Genomic DNA, 20714 nt, shown 5'->3' on the forward strand with positions numbered 1-20714 from the left:
TTTAAAGAAGCAACACTTTGACCCTTCCTGGGGACAAAGCATTTCTTTTGTTTTATATTATTTGCCCTGATGTAGTAAACAATCTTTCTGCAGGTATAGACAACTGGAACACACTATATGTATCACTGAAGAAAAAAAAAAAGTAACTTTTAAAATGTGTTTCAGTTTGCTGTATGGAGGTGAATGTAAAATAAAAATGTTCCTTTCTTTTAAGTGTGCTCTCATCCTTCCATAGGCACGTTAAATGGTTTACCTGCTTCTTTGTTTAAATTGATGTTTTAATAATTTTACAGAGTCTTAAATGCACTTATTGTACAAACCTGTTTGATTTCCAAAAGTTAATTTTTTCAAAAAAAACCCCCACAAAAACCACCACCTTTGGAATTTAAAATCAATAAATTTTCAAAAATTAACGTTTTCTAACACCTCTAATTATTACCACACACAATTTCTACCCACATGCCTTCAGTGGTCAACTCCAACTTAGGACATCTTGTTGAATTACTCTGATTTTGCAGCAATAAGAACTCTGCCTCCTGAAGTTGGGAGCCAGTCCTTACAGAACATGACAGAAAAATCTGGTAACACTTACAAGTATTTTATTCTGTCTGACAGTCACGGTTTCATTGATATACACTATAGTGAGATTGAGGCTTGCGAGTGAAATGAGAATTTTTTTTTTTCTGAGTGCAAAATGCAGGAATGAAATGGCTTCATAGAGTAATAAGATTAGCATGGAGTATTAGTAAGATACTTTCTGATTGGATGAATGTGGTAATTGCAGCTGTTGATTAAGCAAGGGAAGAATAGGAATGATTGCAAAAATGATCAAGGTATTCCATTAACAAGTATAACAGGCAAGGTGTTCAGTGTATTGTGGAAGGGAGGGTGTGATCAATGGTTGTGAGGTATGAAGGCCAATGTTGTTACAGACCACCCCTAGATTTTCAATACGCATCAGTTAATTGAAAAGTGCTACAAGAGGAATAGACCATTGTATTTATGTTTCACAGATCTGGACAGTGCTTATGGCAAAGTATGGAGGGGAAAGATGTTAACCATACTGAGGGATTTAGTAGATTATTAGTAAAAGTAATCGGAGACATTTATGTTGATTAATGGTAAAATGAGTTTTTGGTTGAAGGTACTTACAGAGGTTAGACAAGGCGGTAATCTTTCAACTTTGTTGTTCATAGTTTACATGGATGCTCTACTGAAAGATACAAAGTGGCAGGGTGGGTTTCAGTTAAGTGGAAATATTATAAGCATTTTGGCGTATGTCAACAATTTGGTCTTACTGGCATATTGTGCTGAAAGTGCACAATCTGACGTCTTCGAACTTCAAAATAGGTGCAGTGAATATGATATGAAAAGTTCGCCTTTCCAGAATTAAAGTAATATCAGTAGGTAAGAAACCTAAGAGAATTGAATGTCAGATTGGGAATAGAAAACTGAAACCGGTAGATCATTCCAAGTATTTAGGATGTGTTTTCTCCTGGGATGGTAGTATAGTACTTGTGTAGTATAATGTCCAAGGATAACTTAGCTAAATATGAAGTAAACAGTCAAATCAGCAAAGCAATACATTTTTACCTCCAAGTAAGACAGCTACTATGGGATAAACAAGTACCACTCAAAACCAAGATGACACTGTATAAATCATACTACACCCCTATCCTTGCATACAGCCTGGAAACTGCTACATTAACAAGAAAGGACAACTCAAAACTCCAAGCAGCAGAAATGAAGTTCCTACGCACAATGATCCAGAAGACCAGGAGGGATAAAATCAGGAATTAAAAAGTCAGAGAAGACGTAGAAGACTTTACTCCAGGAGATCCAAAAGGCAAGACTGAAGTGGTTTGGTCATGTGAAAAGAATGAGTGCAAACGGGTCTGCAAGAAAGGAGTATGAAAGAGAAATCAGGGGAAAGAGAGCAGTGGGCAGACCTAGAGAAAAATGGACAGACTTAGTGAAGAAGGATGTAGAGGAGAGAGGTCAGGATTGAGAGCGGATTGTGAACGAAGAATGGTTTATGGACAGAACAAAATGGAAGGGGCTCATATACCACACCTGGGAAACTGGAGTTGGTCAACGATGATGTGATGATGGTAGTATAGTAAGTGCTGTTGAATTAAGGTGTGGCAAAGCTAATGTAGTGAGCTTGCAGTTGCGATCAACAATATTCTGTAAGAAAGAAGTCATGTCCTGGACAAAAGTATCTTAACAATGGTCTGTTTTCAGTCCAAATTTGCTTTACAGGAGGTGAAAACTTGGCGGACTCAGTATATTTTGCTCACAACAGACATGAAAGTGGTGAGAATGATCACCGGTACAAACAGGTGGGAACAATGGCAGAAGGGTATTTTGGAATAAAGAGATAAAAGCTAAGTTATAAATGAACTTGATTGATGAAACAGTACACACAAACCAGCTTCGTTGATGTGGTGATATGAGGCGAGTGGAAGAGGATAGGTTATCAAGGGGAATGATAGACCTGGTCATGGAGGGCACAGAAGTAGAGGGAGACCAAGATGATGATTAGACTCAGTTTCTAGTGATTTAAGGACGAGAGGTATGGAACTAAACGAGGTTTCTGAGCTAGTTACAAATAGGGGATTGTGGAGGCATTAAGTAAATTCACAGAGGCTTTCAAGATGAACATATTGTATAGGTATACGTACTGTATTTTCAACATTCCTCTATTCACATTTTCTGAGAATTTTAGTTGCACAATGAAAATAATTCAACCTTATTTTTTCCTCTTTTCTCTTTTGTAGTATTAATTTTTTTTTAGATGCATTGTTATTATATGCAAACAATTCCAATTACTTTTAATATTTTTCAGGGGAGGATCTTGGGAAAATTCCCATCATTATAGCTGATGTTTCTCAGGAGGACTCTCTCCTCAAAATGGCCAAGCAAGCTCGTGTGATAGTTAATTGTGCTGGACCATATAGGTTCTATGGCGAACCTGTTGTCAAGGCTTGTATTGCTGCTGGTGCTCATCATGTAGATGTCAGTGGAGAACCTCAGGTAAGGAATATTCTGGTAGTTGATATAGTTTTAAAGACCTGCTTTTATTGATGTGTCTGAAACTATGTTTCATATGTTACATCTAGCCAATATTCCATTTTACGTGTCATGGCTCCATGGCTAAGTGGTTAGTGTGCTGGCCTTGGTCACAGGGGTCCCAGGTTCGATTCCCGGCAGGGTCGGGAATTTTAACCATCATTGGTTAATTTCGCTGACACGGGGGCTGGGTGTAAGTGTTGTCTTCATGATTATTTCATCCTCATCACGATGCGCAGGTCGCCTACGGGTGTCAAATCAAAAGACCTGCACCTGGCGAGCCGAACATGTCCTCGGACACTGCCAGCACTAAAAGCCATACGCTATTTCATTTCCATTTTACCTGGACTGTTTACAAATTTAGAAAATCCATAGAGGTACCGTATGATCCCGAATACCGCCCGCACTTTTTCCCCCAAAATATTGGTTCTAAATCTTGCGTGCGGAATTCAAGTCGTTCATTCTCGTAAATATTTACTACGTTCACATGGAGTATTGAAATAGATTTGAATACGGTTACCATACTCAATATAGTGCATGTAAATGGGCATTCAGGTCTTATTTTGTTTTAGTTGCGTTCTAGAAAACAAGATTGATTTTTTTTTTCTCAATACGGTTACAGTGGCATGTAAACGTGAAATTTAAGGTAATGAAATACGGTAAATCAAAGAATATGGGTAAATATACGGTAAATATGAAAGCCGCTACTGCGAATGCTCAATCGTCATTTGTTTCACAAGTGTTGCTGGCATGTTGGGTGCGTGAATAGCTGATCTCACGGCATATCGTACTTTGCAAGAGTCGAGGCTGTTTGTTACGGAAGTCTACCTCGCTCACACTCAAGTTCCGTATCTGTCCTGTGAAAGTGCTGTCTCGATAGTAAGCGATAAATTCAAAACGGCGTCTGCGGTCATTTACTGTGTGTGAGAAACTTTGTTGTAAGCAAAGCTGAAATATACGGAAATCGTACCGTTGGCAGAAAGTACGATATTAATGAATTGTGTATTTGTGATTGGCGGAAGAAGGAAAAACTTCTTAAAAGTAACGGCGATCGCAGAGCGTTCCGCGGGCGGAGTGCAGTGTTTCCGGAAATTGAACGACTCCACAAATTTGTGATAGAAAAACATGAGTTAGGATATGGTGTTTCTAGTGAAATGTGTAAATTGAAAGCACTAGAGATCTCAAAAGAACTCAAAATACAGGGTTTTACTGCAAGTCTCGGATGGAGAAAGGGATTGTGCATTCGGAGACATACGTCTATTTCACAATGTCTCCCTGGGGCGTATGAAGAAAAATTAATGGCCTTTCAGTGTCACATTATTCAATTGAGGAAGCAAAATTCTTATTTGCTGTCGCAAATTGGGAATGCTGACCAGACACCTGTCTATTTTGAAATGCCGTTGGAAAATACAGTGGATACGGAGGGTTCTAAAAGTGTAACCATCAGAACAGATGGTAAGGAAAAGCAACGATGCACAGTAATGTTGTGCATATTAGCGGATGGAACCAAACTCCCTCTATGTGGTTCTGAAAAGGAAAACACTTCCGAAAGGAAACTTGCCGTCCGGTGTTATTGTTAGAACACGAGTCTGGCTGGATGGACAGTGTGTTAGTTGAGGACTGGGTGAAGTGCATTTGGCAACGTCGGCCGGGAGCTTTGTTACAAAAATGAAATGGGCTTGTGTTGGACAGTTACCGAGGACATACAACTGACTCCGTAAAAGATACGATGAGGAAAGGAAAAACCGATCTTGCGATAATTCCCAGAGGACTCACTTCTATTCTACAGCTGTTGGATGTGTGCGTGAACCAGCGTTTCAAAACTGCAATGAAACAGTTGTACACCGAATGGGTGTCTGATGGTGATCACGTGTTAACACCAACTGGACGAGTGAAGAGGCCTGAAGTGGGACTAATATGCAGCTGGATCAAGACTGCATGGGCGCGCATTCCCAACGATCTAGTGTCCAAAAGCTTTAAGAAATATAGAATTTCAAATTCAGTGGACAGTAGTGAGGACGACTATTTGTGGAAAGATGCCAGTGACGAAAGTTCGTAGGGTGAAACTCAGATGACAACGGTGAATTGTGAATGATCTGAGTATTGTACCAATTTTATTTATGATTTTATGATGATTTTATTAATTGTAAGCTGTTTGAAATTATGTTTGTGGTATATTTGAAGAAAATTAAATAGGTATGTAAGTTATTTCATTTTTTTATTTTCTTCTGTATTTTGCTGTCTCAAATTTAGGGTGCGGGTCTTATTCGGTGGCGGGTGGTATTCGGAATTATACAGTACTAAAAAGCAAGAAGTTGTATATAAATTGTTTCACTTATCACTTACAGATACAGTTTAAAATGTACAGTACACTTGCAATGAGGTTTCTTCATCTCCTTAGCATTGTCCTACTTCATTGTGAGGTCCACTGTTTTTCACTTTGCTCTCTATATCGCCATATCCTTTGCATTGTTTGGAGTTATGCTAACCAGGAACATGTCCTTCGGAGTATCAAGCCATCATTTCTTTGGCCACCGTCTTGATCAACAGCCCTCAGGAGTCAATTCTAATGCTGTCTTAACAACTGAAGTGCCGCTGTTGCTCAGCACATGGCCATACCACCTCAGATAAGTGTCTTGCATTTTCTTGATTATTGGAGGCACACCGAATACCGTCCTTGCATCCCGATTTCTGACATGGTCCAGTTTTGTGAATCCCATTGCTATTGAAGCATCTTCATTTCCATAACATGTAGGTATTCATGTTTCTTTGTGACAGGCCAGCACTCTGTCCCGTACAATGCCACTGGACTTAGTCATTCTGAAAATTTTCGGTTTTATGTATAGTGACTTCTTCTGATTGAAAAGAACCCTCTAACCTTGCGCCACATCATCCAGGTAGCAATGACTCTGTTCTTTACCTCTGGAAGTGTATTACAATTCGAACGGATGACTGATCCTAAATATTGAAAATTTTTGGTGTTAGGAGATCAGCGCCATCAATGTTCATTGACCCATCGTTCTGCTCTCCACACTCCAAGTACACTGCCTTCTTCAGATTCTCAGTCCATGTCTATCAAGACATGTTTTCCAGCATTGGATTAACTGCTGTAAATCTTGTCAAGTTTCGCTGTCAACAATGATATCATCAGTATAAACCAATGTCCAAAGGTGGAGTCTCTAGTTCTGCAGCTATGGTGCAGGATGAATAGAAGTGGAGACAAAGATGGTCCCTGAATAACACCACCATGGATGTTAAAAGCTGCAGAGGTTCCTGGGGTGCATTGGACATGGCTGGTAACATTACTGTAAAGGATCTGGGTCTATCAAACATAAACATCTGGTACTCCACGCATCCTAAACGCATGCCAGATAAGTTTATGTGTCACTCTATCGAACACATTTTCAAGATCCAAGAAACCTAGTTGAAGTGTTCTTTGTTGTTCATAGTACCACTCCTTTAGGAGGTATAGGGCATGTATTGCACCTATAGTCCCTGTGCCTTTTACAAAACCACATTGGTGTGAGTTATGTTAGCTAGGTCGTGAAGACTAGAATCCAGAACACATTCAAAGATCTTCATTGTGTGACATAGTAGGTGAATTGGATGGTAGCTGGAACAATCCATGACATCACCTCTACGTTTCCATATTGGAACCATAATACTACTAAGCCAGGTGGGAGGAACTTAATTTTCATCAATTATTTTCTTGAATAAATCTGCAAGAAACTGGGCCATCTTATGTCCAAACAGCTTACCCACCTCTTGATAGCGGCATCTACTTCATCAGCGGTGATCATCAGCAGAACACAGGTCTGCGTTTGATATTGGAGGATGAGGAAAGTCTTCATCCCTTTTCCTACGGCTGAGGATCTCGTCTGGTCTTCGTAGTAGTTCCTGGTTTTCATCCTTTATGGTTATGACGTGCCCAATGTTCTGCATCGAGTGGTGACGATTCCGTGCCAACTGGTAGATCATCTTAGCACTCTCTGGGTTGTTCAGCTGGTCATAGACATCCTTGTCGTTGTCTACTTTTGCATTTACCAGTTCACGTTTTGCTGTTGATTTCAACTGTCTTTACTGCTGATCATCCACATCGAGTCCTGTCCTAAGCCAGCTCTTGTAGTCAAATTTCTTTGCCTTAATGGCATTTTGCACATGTTCATTCCACCACCACACCTCCTTGTTGATGAAACGATGACCAGGTTTTGTGATTCCTGAGATGGTTGTGGCATAAGTCATTGTGTGTTCAGTGGCTGTTGTCCAGACCTTAGCAGTAGTATGACCGTGTTGTAGAGCATCTAAAGTACTAATGGAGATTTTCAGCCTGGTATGATGCTGATTTATTTTCTAACATTTAAGTTTGGATGTGATCTTTGGAGCTCTCATGTGGTGATCCAGTTGAATCCTGTAGCTTAGCACAAGCAGATGATGTTGAGATGCATTGTTGTTGGATGGAATGACCTTTGTGTCAGTTCGTCAAGTCTTTTTATCAACCGGTAATCAACTTGTATATTTCTTCTGCCGCTAGTGTAGGTGATGAGATGCAACAGATGCTTCTTGAAAATGTATCGATCATGCTAAATCATAAGCTTCAGCGCACATCCAGAATTTGGTTCCCATCCTCATTCCGCACTCCAAAACCTTGACCACCATGGATTCTGTTTTAACCGTCTCTGTCTTGTCCGACATGCCCATTTAAATCACCAATGAATAAGATATCTCTGTCCTCAGTAGATTGTGACTTTCAAGACCATCCCAAAACTCATCCTTTTCATTATCAGGGCATCCAGTTTGTGGTGTTTAACATGAAACTACATGCATCGCTTTGGAGCCACTACTGACATCATTCGGTTAGATAAAGAAATGACTTTGATAACATTATGTCGGAACTTGGAGCTCACCACTATGGCTATGCCATTCCAATTTGTGTCTTTCCAGGATAGAACAGACTTTACCCTTTTCTAATTTCTTTGGCTTTGGAGCCAGTCCACTTGGTTTCTTGGATGCAGGCAGGGTCGATGTGTTGGGTTTTTAGGAAATATTGTTGCGAATAAAACAGTGTCTGTTTTTATTACTCAAATTTATTTCAGGATGACCCAATAAGCGAACACACATACACACACACAATTCTAATCAACCATGAATGGGCCACACTTACTAATTACTGTCTATTAACAAGTCTCTTCCTTATGGCACAGCAGGCAATCTGGCCTGTTGCTATTACCTGGGGATGGCTAATCTTTCCCCAAGTCTAGTCACCTCATATAGCAGCTGTGTGTAGACTGTTGGATGTGAACGCAGCGCTACTGGTTATACAACACACGATGACTATTCCTTGGTTTGACTCCAGAGACAGTCCAGTAATTTAGTTGCTTCCTTGTTCACAAATTCTGGCTTTTAATTAATGTACATATTGTAAACTATGTAAATATCACCTAAAGCACAACTTTTGTAAAAAAAAAAAAAAAAAAATTTTAGCACAAAACCTTGACCACCATGGATTCTGTTTTAACCGCCTCTGTCTTGTCCGACATGCCCATTTAAATCACCAATGAATAAGATATCTCTGTCCTCAGTAGATTGTGACTTTCAAGACCATCCCAAAACTTATCCTTTTCATTATCAGGGCATCCAGTTTGTGGTGCTTAACATGAAACTACATGCATGGCTTTGGAGCCACTACTGACATCATTCGGTGAGATAAAGAAATGACTTTGATAACATTATGTCAGAACTTGGAGCTCACCGCTATGGCTATGCCATTCCAATTTGTGTCTTTCCAGGATAGAACAGACTTTACCCTTTTCTAATTTCTTTGGCTTTGGAGCCAGTCCACTTGGTTTCTTGGATGCAGGCAGGGTCGATGTGTTGGGTTTTTAGGAAATATTGTTGCGAATAAAACAGTGTCTGTTTTATTACTCAAATTTATTTCAGGATGACCCAATAAACGAACACACATACACACACAATTCTAATCAACCATGAATGGGCCACACTTACTAATTACTGTCTATTAACAAGTCTCTTCCTTATGGCACAGCAGGCAATCTGGCCTGTTGCTATTACCTGCGGATGGCTAATCTTTCCCCAAGTCTAGTCACCTCATATAGCAGCTGTGTGTAGACTGCTGGATTTGAACACAGTGCTACTGGTTATACAACACACGATGACTATTCCTTGGTTTGACTCCAGAGACAGTCCAGTAATTCACACAGTCACATGCAATGAACAACCAAACAGCAATAGCCAACATTATTCAAAACAACAGGACAATACAACAGCGAATATTAACACAGGTCCAATCACCCTCACAGTCACGATGGAGGCTTCTCTCGCTAACTCACGGCAATCCTCAGTCCACAGAGATACACAAAACACACAGTAATCTCGTAGTACACAGTCTTCTATTTCGCAAGCCATCTGCAGTCCAGCTACACTCTGGGCACTACCAACAACAACATCAACAGCTCCTCCTTCAGACCTTGGTGGGACGCTCGCAGCAGCCACACCCTCTTGTCACCCTCAGCTCAGCCACCGAACCCCAACATACTTTAGTCTCACACTGACTCCACCACGGAGCCCACACTGACCCCAAGTCCAACACCAACTCTGACTCCACCACAGAGCCCAATACTGACTGACTGACCGTGGCTAGCCTCCTTTTTATAGTTCAGGTGATGTCCACCAGAATATTCGTGATGTGGCCAGAGGCAGATTATTCTCGTTTTATCTTCAAGAAATTCACAGGTAAGCCAGCTGATGAGGGCAATACATGAAAATGCCAACCATGCCCTCCAGGCTGGCTGGGAGCTCCCTAGTTGGCTGACTCACTAGTCCCTTCCAAGAAGTACCAAACCAGGCTGGCATGTAACTGTATTATCAGGCTTTCTATTAGCACTGGCATTTTAGTGACCAGTCTCATAATTCTTGTGGAGAAAGTAAGGAAGTCACACAAAACCATTTGGTGTATTTTGTTGCATACTTTATGCCCTTTGATAATTCAAGCCCCTTGTTTAATGTGTTAAAGTGAAATTTTTAGGAACATTTTATCAAGTTATCTGTCTTCAATAACTAATGGAAATGGAACAATTGTATGATTGTACCATTCATCACTATCAGTAAAATTCTTTCAAGAATAAAATTACTTTGTCCACCTATTCAACACAATTATATTTTGTAGTGATTAAATTCTACATGAATTATAAACACCAGTTAGGAACATGTTTCACCCTAGTTTTGGACATCTTCAGCCTAATACTAATCTTAAGGTCAAGTCTTAAATCTATTAAACATTGGAACTTAATCCTAAAGACAATGGTCTAATGCTAATTTTTTTTTTTTAAGTTGTGCTTTAGGTGATATTTACATAGTTTACAATATGTACATTAATTAAAAGCCAGAATTTGTGAACAAGGAAGCAACTAAATTAATTTATTTTACAATGACTAGAAAACATCCAAAGTGTAAATTGGATCTCTCCTATTGTATGGATGAAGTTTATGCAAATGTGTACATATTGACTAGAGATTGATTACAGCGTGAATTGGGGCTTCTCCAGCTGTATGGATGAACAATAGGTTGAAGGCTTTACAGCTGGTTCGTTCAAAGGTGGTTATGGTCACCTATGTCGTAAGTATATTGTTACAAAACCGGAACCGTGGTATAAAGCCGATCATGTTGGGTTTGAATATTCCTTTAGAAAGAAGCATGATTGGACGGTAATATTTTATAGGTTAAAACATGTATGTTGGAAACATATTGTTGATATCATTCGTTAGTGCTCATCTGATAAAAATGTTTGGAATATTGTGCCATTCTTGTCGATTAACGTTCCCTTTGGTGCACTGTTCAACCTTGGGAGGAATTATGAGTTGTCTGTAACTGAATGAGAAAAGGGATTTAGAATGATGAATGTGAGCCCAATATAATAATAATTATTGTAAAGTATTTACCCCATAAAAGTGGACAAACTTACTTGTCTGGAACCATTTGCTTCGGTTGTGTCTGAACGACTAACCTTGCTACTTCTAGTGAAGTATTGATGCGGTAACAGAGCGTAGAGGGGAAGGGCGAATGAGTTTCAATTTTTGCATCTGTGTTGTTGCTTGAGAGGTGTTATTTAAAGTTAAACATTTCATGTTCCGTATTGAATAGAGAATTGGAATGGGCGGGCCCAGCATTAGGCGTGGCAATTGGAGCGCATGCGTGATGTGATTTAAACATACTGGGGACTTTATTTACGGCCTGGATTAACCTCAGAGTTGCCTCATATAACAAAATTTTGTTGTCAATGATGTTGTTAAGATTGATATTTTTATTATAAGTTTGTTCCAATTTAAATGTACAAGTTTTCCGTCTTGCTCAATAACTTCCCCTTACCTAGGCTTCTAACAATCGTCAAATCTTTCTCTATTGAGGTGAATTTATGGCCTGTTTCACTCATATGCTGGCTCATGGCCGAATACTTGTTATGCTTGGAAGCATTGTAATGTTCCAAATACCTTGTGTAAAAGTTCCTCCCTGTTTGACCAAAATACCTGTACCCACATTGTGTACATTTTAACCTATAAACACCAGATCCTGAGTAAACGTTATTATTATTGACCCTATTGTGGTTGAGGAATATGTTCTGGTTATTATTTACTGTCCTGAAGGCTATGTTAACGTTGTGTTTTTTAAAACATTAGTGATCTGATGGATAGCCGGGCGTGTTATACGTAAATGTGGCGTAGCTGTTTTTCTTTGATTTCTCTGGGACTAGATTGGAAGATAGCCTAATTTTGATCTTATTAATTAACAGATTGATTATACTTATTTTAAAGCCATTGAACTGAGCTGTCTTATGTAATTCAGCTCTATTTCCAAATTTTTGGACGAAAGGAATTTGTAGTGCCCTATATATTAGACTACGATAGGTTGCTAGTTTTTGGGTCTTAGGATGCAAGGATGAATCTTTAATAGTTATGGGTGAACGAGTAGGTTTCCTAAAAATTTGAAATTCAAAAGTGTTATTCAAGCGTGTAACTGTTAAATCTAAAATTTTTAAAGAATTATTGACTTCATCTTCTTTGATAAATTTGACGTTAAGATCTATTTCGTTTAGTGAGACAATATATCGTCATTGTTAGTAATGTCCTTATTGATGATCACGAAAGTATCGTCGACAAATCTTAGCCACAAACGAATGCCCTTTATTTGTGAAATAATTTTTGTATGTTCTATTGAATCCATGTAAATATCTGCTAGAATGTCAGAAAGAAGGTCTCCCATAGCTAGGCCTTTCTGCTGATAATATTTACCATTAAAGGAGAAGTAATTATTGTTTAGAACTAAATTCAATATCTTCATGAATTCTTCAGTTTCCATTTTACTAAGACTGCTGTGTTTATTGATGTTGTCATGGATAATTTTAATGGTTTCTTTAGTAGGAATGCTTGGAAACATGTTTGTGACATCGAAAGAACATTAAATATGGTTGGGTTGCAGTTCAAATTTCTTCAATATTTTGCAGAAATTAATTTAATTTCTTAAGGGGTATTTATTGTTGAAAACATAATGCAACCCAACCATATTGTATGTTCTTTCGATGTCACAAACATGTTTCCAAGCATTCCTACTAAAGAAACCATTAACATTTATTATCCATGACAACATCAATAAACACGGTGGTCTTAGTAAAATGGAAATTGAAGAATTCATGAAGATATTGAATTTAGTTCTAAACAATAATACTTCTCCTTTAATGGTAAATATTATCAGCAGAAAGGCCTAGCTATGGGAGACCCTCTTTCTGGAATTCTAGCAGATATTTACATGGATTCGATAGAACATACAAAAATTATTTCTCAAATAAAAGGAATTTGTTTGTGGCTAAGATTTGTTGACGATACTTTCGTGATCATCAATAAGGACATTACTGACAGTGACGATATATTAGTTTCAATAAACGAAATGGATCCTAATATCAAATTTACCAAAAAAGAAGAGGTCAATAATTTTTAAAATTTTTTAGATTTAACAGTTACACGCTTGAATAACACTTTTGAATTTCAGATTTTTAGGAAACCTACTGATTCACCCATAACTATTAAAGATTCATCCTTGCATCCTAAGACCCAAAAACTAGCTGCCTATCATAAAATTCCTCTTTTTCCAAAAAGTTTGGAAAAAGAGCTGAATTACATGACAGTTAGCTCAGTTCAATGGCTTTAAAATAAGTATAAGCAATCAGTTAATTAATAAGATCAAAATTACCGAGGTCAATAGCTGCAGTCGCTTAAGTGCGGCCAGTATCCAGTATTCGGGAGATAGTAGGTTCGAACCCCACTGTCGGCAGCCCTGAAAATGGTTTTCCGTGGTTTCCCATTTTTCACACCAGGCAAATGCTGGGGCTGTACCTTAATTAAGGCCACGGCCGCTTCCTTCCCACTCCTAGCCCTTTCCTGTCCCATCGATCAGTTCTTCTACATCCGTTTCTTCTCAGCTGCCATAGAGCTCTTTTCTGCTTCCCAGCTTCATCAGGACGGTGAGCTTCAACTCTCATTGGAGTTGTTCTTGACAGATCTTCAGTCTTGGTGAAGAAAGTGTAGGATAACAGGAAACTGGATAAGTACAGGGAAAGGGAAGAGATTGAAGGATAAAGATTATGCAAACCAAACCAAAAAAGCAAGTTGCAACAGTCCTGAAGGGCCATGGCGTACGGTGCCCTACAGCATCCAGTTTCTTTCAAGCAAAAGCTGAGAACAAACTGGAAGTGCTATAGTTCTACAGCTCCGGACTACACAGCCGGTGAGTTCAGTGGGTTAATAAGGGTGTCAATATATTAAATTGAAGGGGAACAGGATGTTTCGGGGTTAAACTACTTAAAACATTCTTTGTAATATGAGTTGCCAACCAAAATGAAATATCAAATAACAAATTTATTTAACAAAGAAGAGAAGTGAAGTGCAAATAATATTTGAATGGTTACTGAATTTAATAAATTTACATTAAAATTTATTACACAAATACTGTCCAAAAGTGGCTTCTTCAATTATCGTCAGATTTCCAGCAGGGGAAGTCCTATGTATTCTTCTGTGACGTGGTTGCTGAGTGATTTCTCTTACAACTTTCTCACGGTGCAGACAGATTCTACGCAGTATGATGTTTGCTTAAAAAGATAATATTGTTGAGTTAGAGATGAATAACTTTGCTTAATTTTACCTAATAACTTCCCTGTTTGGGAGATATTTACATTACACTACAGGGCATCTTAACCTATGAAACAAGTACATAAAAAAGACTTGCAAATCTCGTTCACTATCCGAGATGAACCTACCCGTATTGGATCCATGCAATACCTCAGAACAAATATAAATATGATTACAATACAATGACTATGCACGGAGTAGACCGGATATCGCCCAATTCCTGTAAATAAATGGCACAAAGAACTGCATTTTTCTTTCCAGCTTTCAAAGCGTGTATATGACCTTGTTAAGAATGTGTCTGCGGAGGCGATGATCTTCTCCTTGGCAAGGCGACTGAAAACCCAAACAAATTACGTCAGAACTCACACCCACAAATAACTCCAGACACTAGCAGGGAGGGAGAGATGGCCATCTCGGATTCCACACTTGATTTATGGGCCCACACAGCCGGCTTAATGGCTCTGACTACTGCGGGATTTCTTTCACTCATTACATGCCCACAAGTAATAAATTGAATTACTTGGCCCTTTCATAACATTATCAATCGTGAAATCTTAACTCTTTATTTATTTCTGTGCGTATATCTGCACACAATATTGCTCATCTACAGAGCTCAATACCAGCAATTTAAACCTCTTATATCACACGCTTATACTTGCGTATGTACACAAATTAGGGCTCTTTCTTTCTTAGCATCTCTGGGCTGATTAAACTTATATATCTTGCCAGGACCTTATTTATCTACATTAAATAGTCTGGCATTCATATCCCACTCATCTGTAAATGTGTTGTAAGGAGCTGTTACGAAGATCTTACAGCTTACAACGCCGACCACAAATATGACATGCTCATGCAGTTATCTATCTAGTTCACCTAAGACACAAGGTCTTCCTATCCCATTTGCTAGATTGTGCTGGTCACTCTATTGATGATATTACAGAATAATCCCTCCTTCAACTGAATGACAAATTTATGCACACAAAGAAACAGCCTAGAACTATGACCAATTGAGAATGGCACACAACTAAATAAACTACACTACCAGTGCATGCTTGGCCTGAGCGCAACATTTATTTACATGGTCACCTGAAGGGCAAAAATTCATTTTTACAACATTAGCGAAGCCATCCACTATCTCATGCTTAAATGGAAGAATCTGCATGACCTTAATTAGTTGCTCATCTTAACGATCCTCCATGGCGGACTGCATCCTTTAGCAGGTCATGCTTCTGCCGTTGACACAAGGCAACACTCCTAGGTACGACTGCAACAACATCACCATGATCTTCTGTCTTCTTGACTGGAACACTTGGTATTTATATCTCGTACGGACCGTCATGACCTAACGCCGCATAATTATGGATCTTTTTCTCCCTGCTGCTACTGAAGTCTCCCTTCCTTTTCTTGAACAGCTGGGCTCGCCGTTATCTATTTGCACTTGCGGGTGGGTGTTTGTGTGATCGAATGCAACTGGAAGGAAATGCAGTGTTAACATTTGTATCTTGTTAAATGCGTACTTCCTGATTTTGCATATTAGTGCACTCCTGACATCTATTTGCATATAGTTTGAAGCTGACAATTCTATGAGATCACACACGGACTTCACTCCTAATACCATGTACAATAAAGTTCTGGACTACTACTTCTTCCTTTCACCTACGCCACCGTAATTAACACATTCATAATTCTGTGGCGTTTCTTCGAGATAATCACCTAATATTTCGGCAGATTAATTTCTGTCCATGTGTAAAAGGTTCATTTTAAGGCAGTTAGATTATACTGTTCTCTTTGGGCCTACACCGACTTCAGAACAAGTTAGCTTTCAGAATATACTAGATTTCGACTTATTCGAAGAATAACTGTAGCGAATAAAAATTGTTTCTAACTCGTATCGCCTTAATCGGCTTTCTGCTCAGTTTATGACACACGATTACTGTATTTGCTGTAACTCAAATGCACAGACAAAAGTTCTCAAACTGCAAATCACAAGTATAAAATGCTTTGTTCTATCTAAGTGTGATTGACATGAGACACGTAGCTCACGCGCAAAGTTGAGTGTAGAGAATGATCTCCACGTCCTCAGCTCAGTATTTATTTGAGTTACTATCCCAAGCCACGCCAAGATTTTCCCTGCTTTGGAAACTTGAGTTCTGTGTTGGGAGCTGGCTTGGTTCCCATGGTGCTCAAGACAATGATCAGTTAATTCAAGGAGATGATAATTAGCTTATTGAGACATATCAAATCACTCAGAAAATTACGCTCAATATTCCTATTGTTTTATATTTTCTAGATTCCATCTATGGACAGAGATACTTCTCAAGTTTTATATCTGACAGGCCTGGATTTTCCTGCTTTTTCCCTCTCACATCTTGGCATAAAAAATTCCCCGACTTGAAATGGTTGGCTTGGCTTATCTCCCTCCTTGTTTGGCAGGGAACCGCACCCCAAGCGAAGCTATGATGCTCTCAAAAACGTGCACCATTGCGTCATATTACACCACATTACACCATCCCTCTGTGGTCTCGTCTACTTATGATAATTGCATAAATATTACTTCCAATGGCCCATGAACCGAAGGGTTCAGTACCAAGTGACTGCTGCTCAGCCCAAAGGCCTGCAGATTATGAGGTGTCATGTGATCAGAATTACAAATCCTCTTGGCCATTATGAATGCAGGTGGTAAAATACTAGGAACATAGGAGAAACATTAGGTGGAAAGGAACCCAGTGTGTCAGTATAAATAATGGGAAGCAGAATGGCTGTAAAAGAACTGGGATTGAAAACAGTAGTGCATTGTGATTGTGCTTGTCCTTCTGTGTTTTCATGTTTGTCCTTGTCTTTCTGTTGCTCCATCTTCCAATGCTGACCCGTCATTACATGTATGCCATTGTGTGTTCCTCTTTCCTACCTTTCTGTACATGGCTTGATTCATCACTGTGTTTATTTTGTTCCATTCCATTAGCTTTATTGACCTGTTGGGTCCCTTTTCTCTTTTGGTGTTTGTTCTAGGTTCCCAGTTTTTTACTACCTGTGTTCATATTTATCGTTTTGCCTGTGCCCTATATCTAAGCTTATCCAGAGTAGTTCTTATCCTTTTGTCTTCAAGACTGAAGGTGTGTCAAGATGTTACTATCGTTCTGTACATGACTATACATTAACTTACGTGTAAATAATTTGTAGTGGTCCTCTGTTTTGAACAGTATATTTCTCTTTTGTATTATTGAAGTAATATTGTTTAGAACTGCTGTATTAATAACTTCAATATGAATTTGTCTTAATAGTACATGGAGAAAATGCAGTTGGAGTACCATAAGTCTGCAGAAGAAAAAGGTGTATACATCGTCAGTGCTTGTGGATTTGATAGTATACCTGCTGATATGGGAACAGTTTTCCTCATCAACAAATTTGAAGGTATGTAGTATAAATATCAATTCATCATAATTGCATAGATGTTATTGATGGCTAAAATTATTCTGCTACGAGAGAGCAAGTAACATTCACATCTTTATCACTCGTCTGAAATATTCTATTTTTCAGGAGACGTGAATTCAGTTGAAACTTATCTGGAAAGCTGGGCTGAAGGGAGTGTAAAGGTAAATAATTATGAGGCATAGAAAAAAAGTCTGCACTTCAGTCTGTCAAACTTGAGACTACATAATTTAATAGTATTACCCCTCTTTTACACTTTTCAAGGGACCCTAGGTATACTGGAGTAAAAGGGGTGGTGGTAGGTGGGGAGCCAGTGTGAATCCTGGGAAACAACTTATACAGTAGAACCCGGCTTAACCAAAATGCTCTTGCAAAATTGTATTTTAATATTTTGTTTTTACCCTCTCGTTCTTAGCCGTCGCTATTAGTAATTCTCTTGTTATATGTGCTGAGAGCTACTAGGCAAACCGTGTTTTTATATTATGACTTATGCCAGAATGCACGTGTAGCATAAATCAAAACAGTTTCTTACCCTCTAGGTCATTCCGTGGTACATTTTTTCTTGATAAAGCAGGAATTATTATTACTGTATTATTATTATTATTATTATTATTATTATTATTATTATTATTATTATTGCTGTATAATTCATCATGAAGATTATGCAGGCGACTCCGACCTTGACAATAGCAGTTCTGAGAATTGAGTTACAGCAGATGATGGATTTAATGCATTGGAGGTAAGATTGATTTCGAATTTTTATTAAAATACAGTACCACACGCTTTAATTACAGTATTGTAATAAAATTACTGTATACAGTATTCAGTTCAGTAGTAACAAAAAATTGTTTCATTATTTCAGTTGCTTTGAGCTTTGTTGAACAAAGCAATGAATCTACACCAGCTGATGTGCGGTTGATTAAATGGTAGCGCGACACAGCTGCACCAAGAAATTTTATAAGAAAATCACTGATTTTATACAATGAGTGATATGTAAATCTTTTAATGTTAATATGCAGTATGCACCTTTGCTTAAGAGTTTATACATTTTCATTTCAACGTTTAACTTCCGAAAATATTTACCATGTGTCATCCGAAAAAATGTGTCAACAGAAGTGGCAACCCCTTTATTTTGGATAAACGGGATTGTACTGTATATGCAAAAAAAATTCTGGAAAAGGAGGGAAATGTTCCACTAGTGCATAATAATAATTTATAGAGAAACCTGGACTGGGACAAAATGATGGAAGAGGAATGGTGGAAAGAGAGAGAAAGTTAGAGAAGTATCATAAATGCCTCGACCTGGCATGAGCTGGATAAGGGGAAATGAGGAGGAGAAGGATGATGATGATGATGATGATGATGATGATGATGATGAGACTATTTAAATCTTAATCCTATTACTTACCTCACATAAAGGGCCATTGTAAATTAACTGTTAATGCTACAATGCCTTCATAATTCTGCTTATCCACTGACCTGGTGAACTGATAGAATATTGTGTGATGTATTATCTGCGCACTTTTTAGCGATAGATTTACACCCTAGTGCTGAATCGGTCGACTTCGGTTATCTTCGAGATTCGTATTGGCAACCTTTGAAATACAAACTAAGAATTGCTTTTGATTGCTGTGCGACATCTGGCATACACTTTACGTACTCATACTGTTGTAGCCGGGCTGAATGGCTCAGACGGTTGAGGCGCTGACCTTCTGACCCCAACTTGGCAGGTTCGATCCTGGCTCAGTCCGGTGGTATTTGAAGGTGCTCACATACATCAGCCTCGTGTTGGTAGATTTACTGGCACGTAAAAGAACTCCTGCTGGACTAAATTCCGGCACCTCGGCGCCTCCGAAAACTGTAAAAAGGTAGTTAGTGGGACGTAAAGCAAATAACATTATTATTACGTACTGTTGTTGTTTACACAGCAAAGCCAAACTATAGAATTCATGCTACGAACAAGTTTTGCAACGAGAAAAGTTATATAGTATTATATATTGTGTGTGTGACACAGTTGTTGGCGTAAGATAATAAAGGTTTAGAAAATTCATATCGATCGATCATATTATCGATTCAATTCAGATTTCATTTCCATTCACTAGGCAGTATTACCGGAACCGGCAGTGCTCCCTCCTTACTCGTCAACCCAATACAAAAAATCTGTCACTAAAAAGTGCACGTACAATAGTATATTCTTTTTAAATCTGGTTATCTTTCTTAGAATGGCCATAGAATTTTCTAAGATGTGATAAATTTTCCTTCTCTGTATGGAAAATTTTAATTGCTACCTATTCACAACATTAATGCATTTATTCCAGATGGAAAACTACACAGTTTCGTACCAAAATAGTCCAGAATCAGTCTCTGCTAACACTTCTTATTTCTAATGTACATTAAGGTTATGAAAATTACTTTCACCCCCCTGTACAGATGTAGAATGTCCAGTTCTTCTTCCACTGGCATCTGAAAATCGAGATGATACTTGAAGAATCCTGCTTTCAAGAAACAGTTTGAGATGGTAGTCTGCTTCACAGCTATCCAAGACTTTGCAATGAAGTGAAGCATATGAAAAATTGAAACTTTAAATGACGACGAATTTTTTCCAGCATCCATAAGGAATAAAATTTGCTGCACCAGGATTTTCCTATAAAGTGTCTTAAAGAAGTGTGTAACTCCTAAATCCATATGCTGCAGTTTGCTTGTGCAGTTACCAGGCAGAAATTCTATCTGCAGCACATACCTCAAATAAACATCCATGGGATGTGCAGGACAATGGTTGATGGAAATGAGGATCTTCCTATTTTGCACACCTATTTTTTAATCCAGAGCAGCCAACTGATGTTGAAAAGATCTGAAGTCATCCAGGCTTTATGGTTGGCATTTTAGGCAGTTGGTAATAATCGCACATTCTACAAGCAATGAGTCTTTTAAATTTTCCCCATCACACAGGGGTGGAGCTTCTTGGAGCCATCTGTATTGGCTCCCAACATCACTGTGAGCTTCATTTGGCTGTGTTTCCCA

At 38.6% G+C, this 20714-nt stretch overlaps 1 protein-coding gene across 2 annotated transcripts in view; it reads left to right on the top strand.

Moving 5' to 3' along the window:
* LOC136877344 (saccharopine dehydrogenase-like oxidoreductase) overlaps positions 1-20714 on the top strand; it is a 191276-nt gene that overhangs the window by 38739 nt on the left and 131823 nt on the right. For both annotated transcript variants that reach the window (XM_067151304.2, XM_067151305.2), the window contains exons 3-5: positions 2849-3036; positions 17546-17675; positions 17802-17857. In XM_067151304.2, coding sequence (XP_067007405.2) covers positions 2849-3036; positions 17546-17675; positions 17802-17857 — 374 coding nt within the window. The remainder of the gene's footprint in view (positions 1-2848; positions 3037-17545; positions 17676-17801; positions 17858-20714) is intronic.

The sequence above is a fragment of the Anabrus simplex genome, chromosome 7 (genome assembly GCF_040414725.1).
Source record: "Anabrus simplex isolate iqAnaSimp1 chromosome 7, ASM4041472v1, whole genome shotgun sequence".
NCBI lineage: Eukaryota > Metazoa > Arthropoda > Insecta > Orthoptera > Tettigoniidae > Anabrus > Anabrus simplex.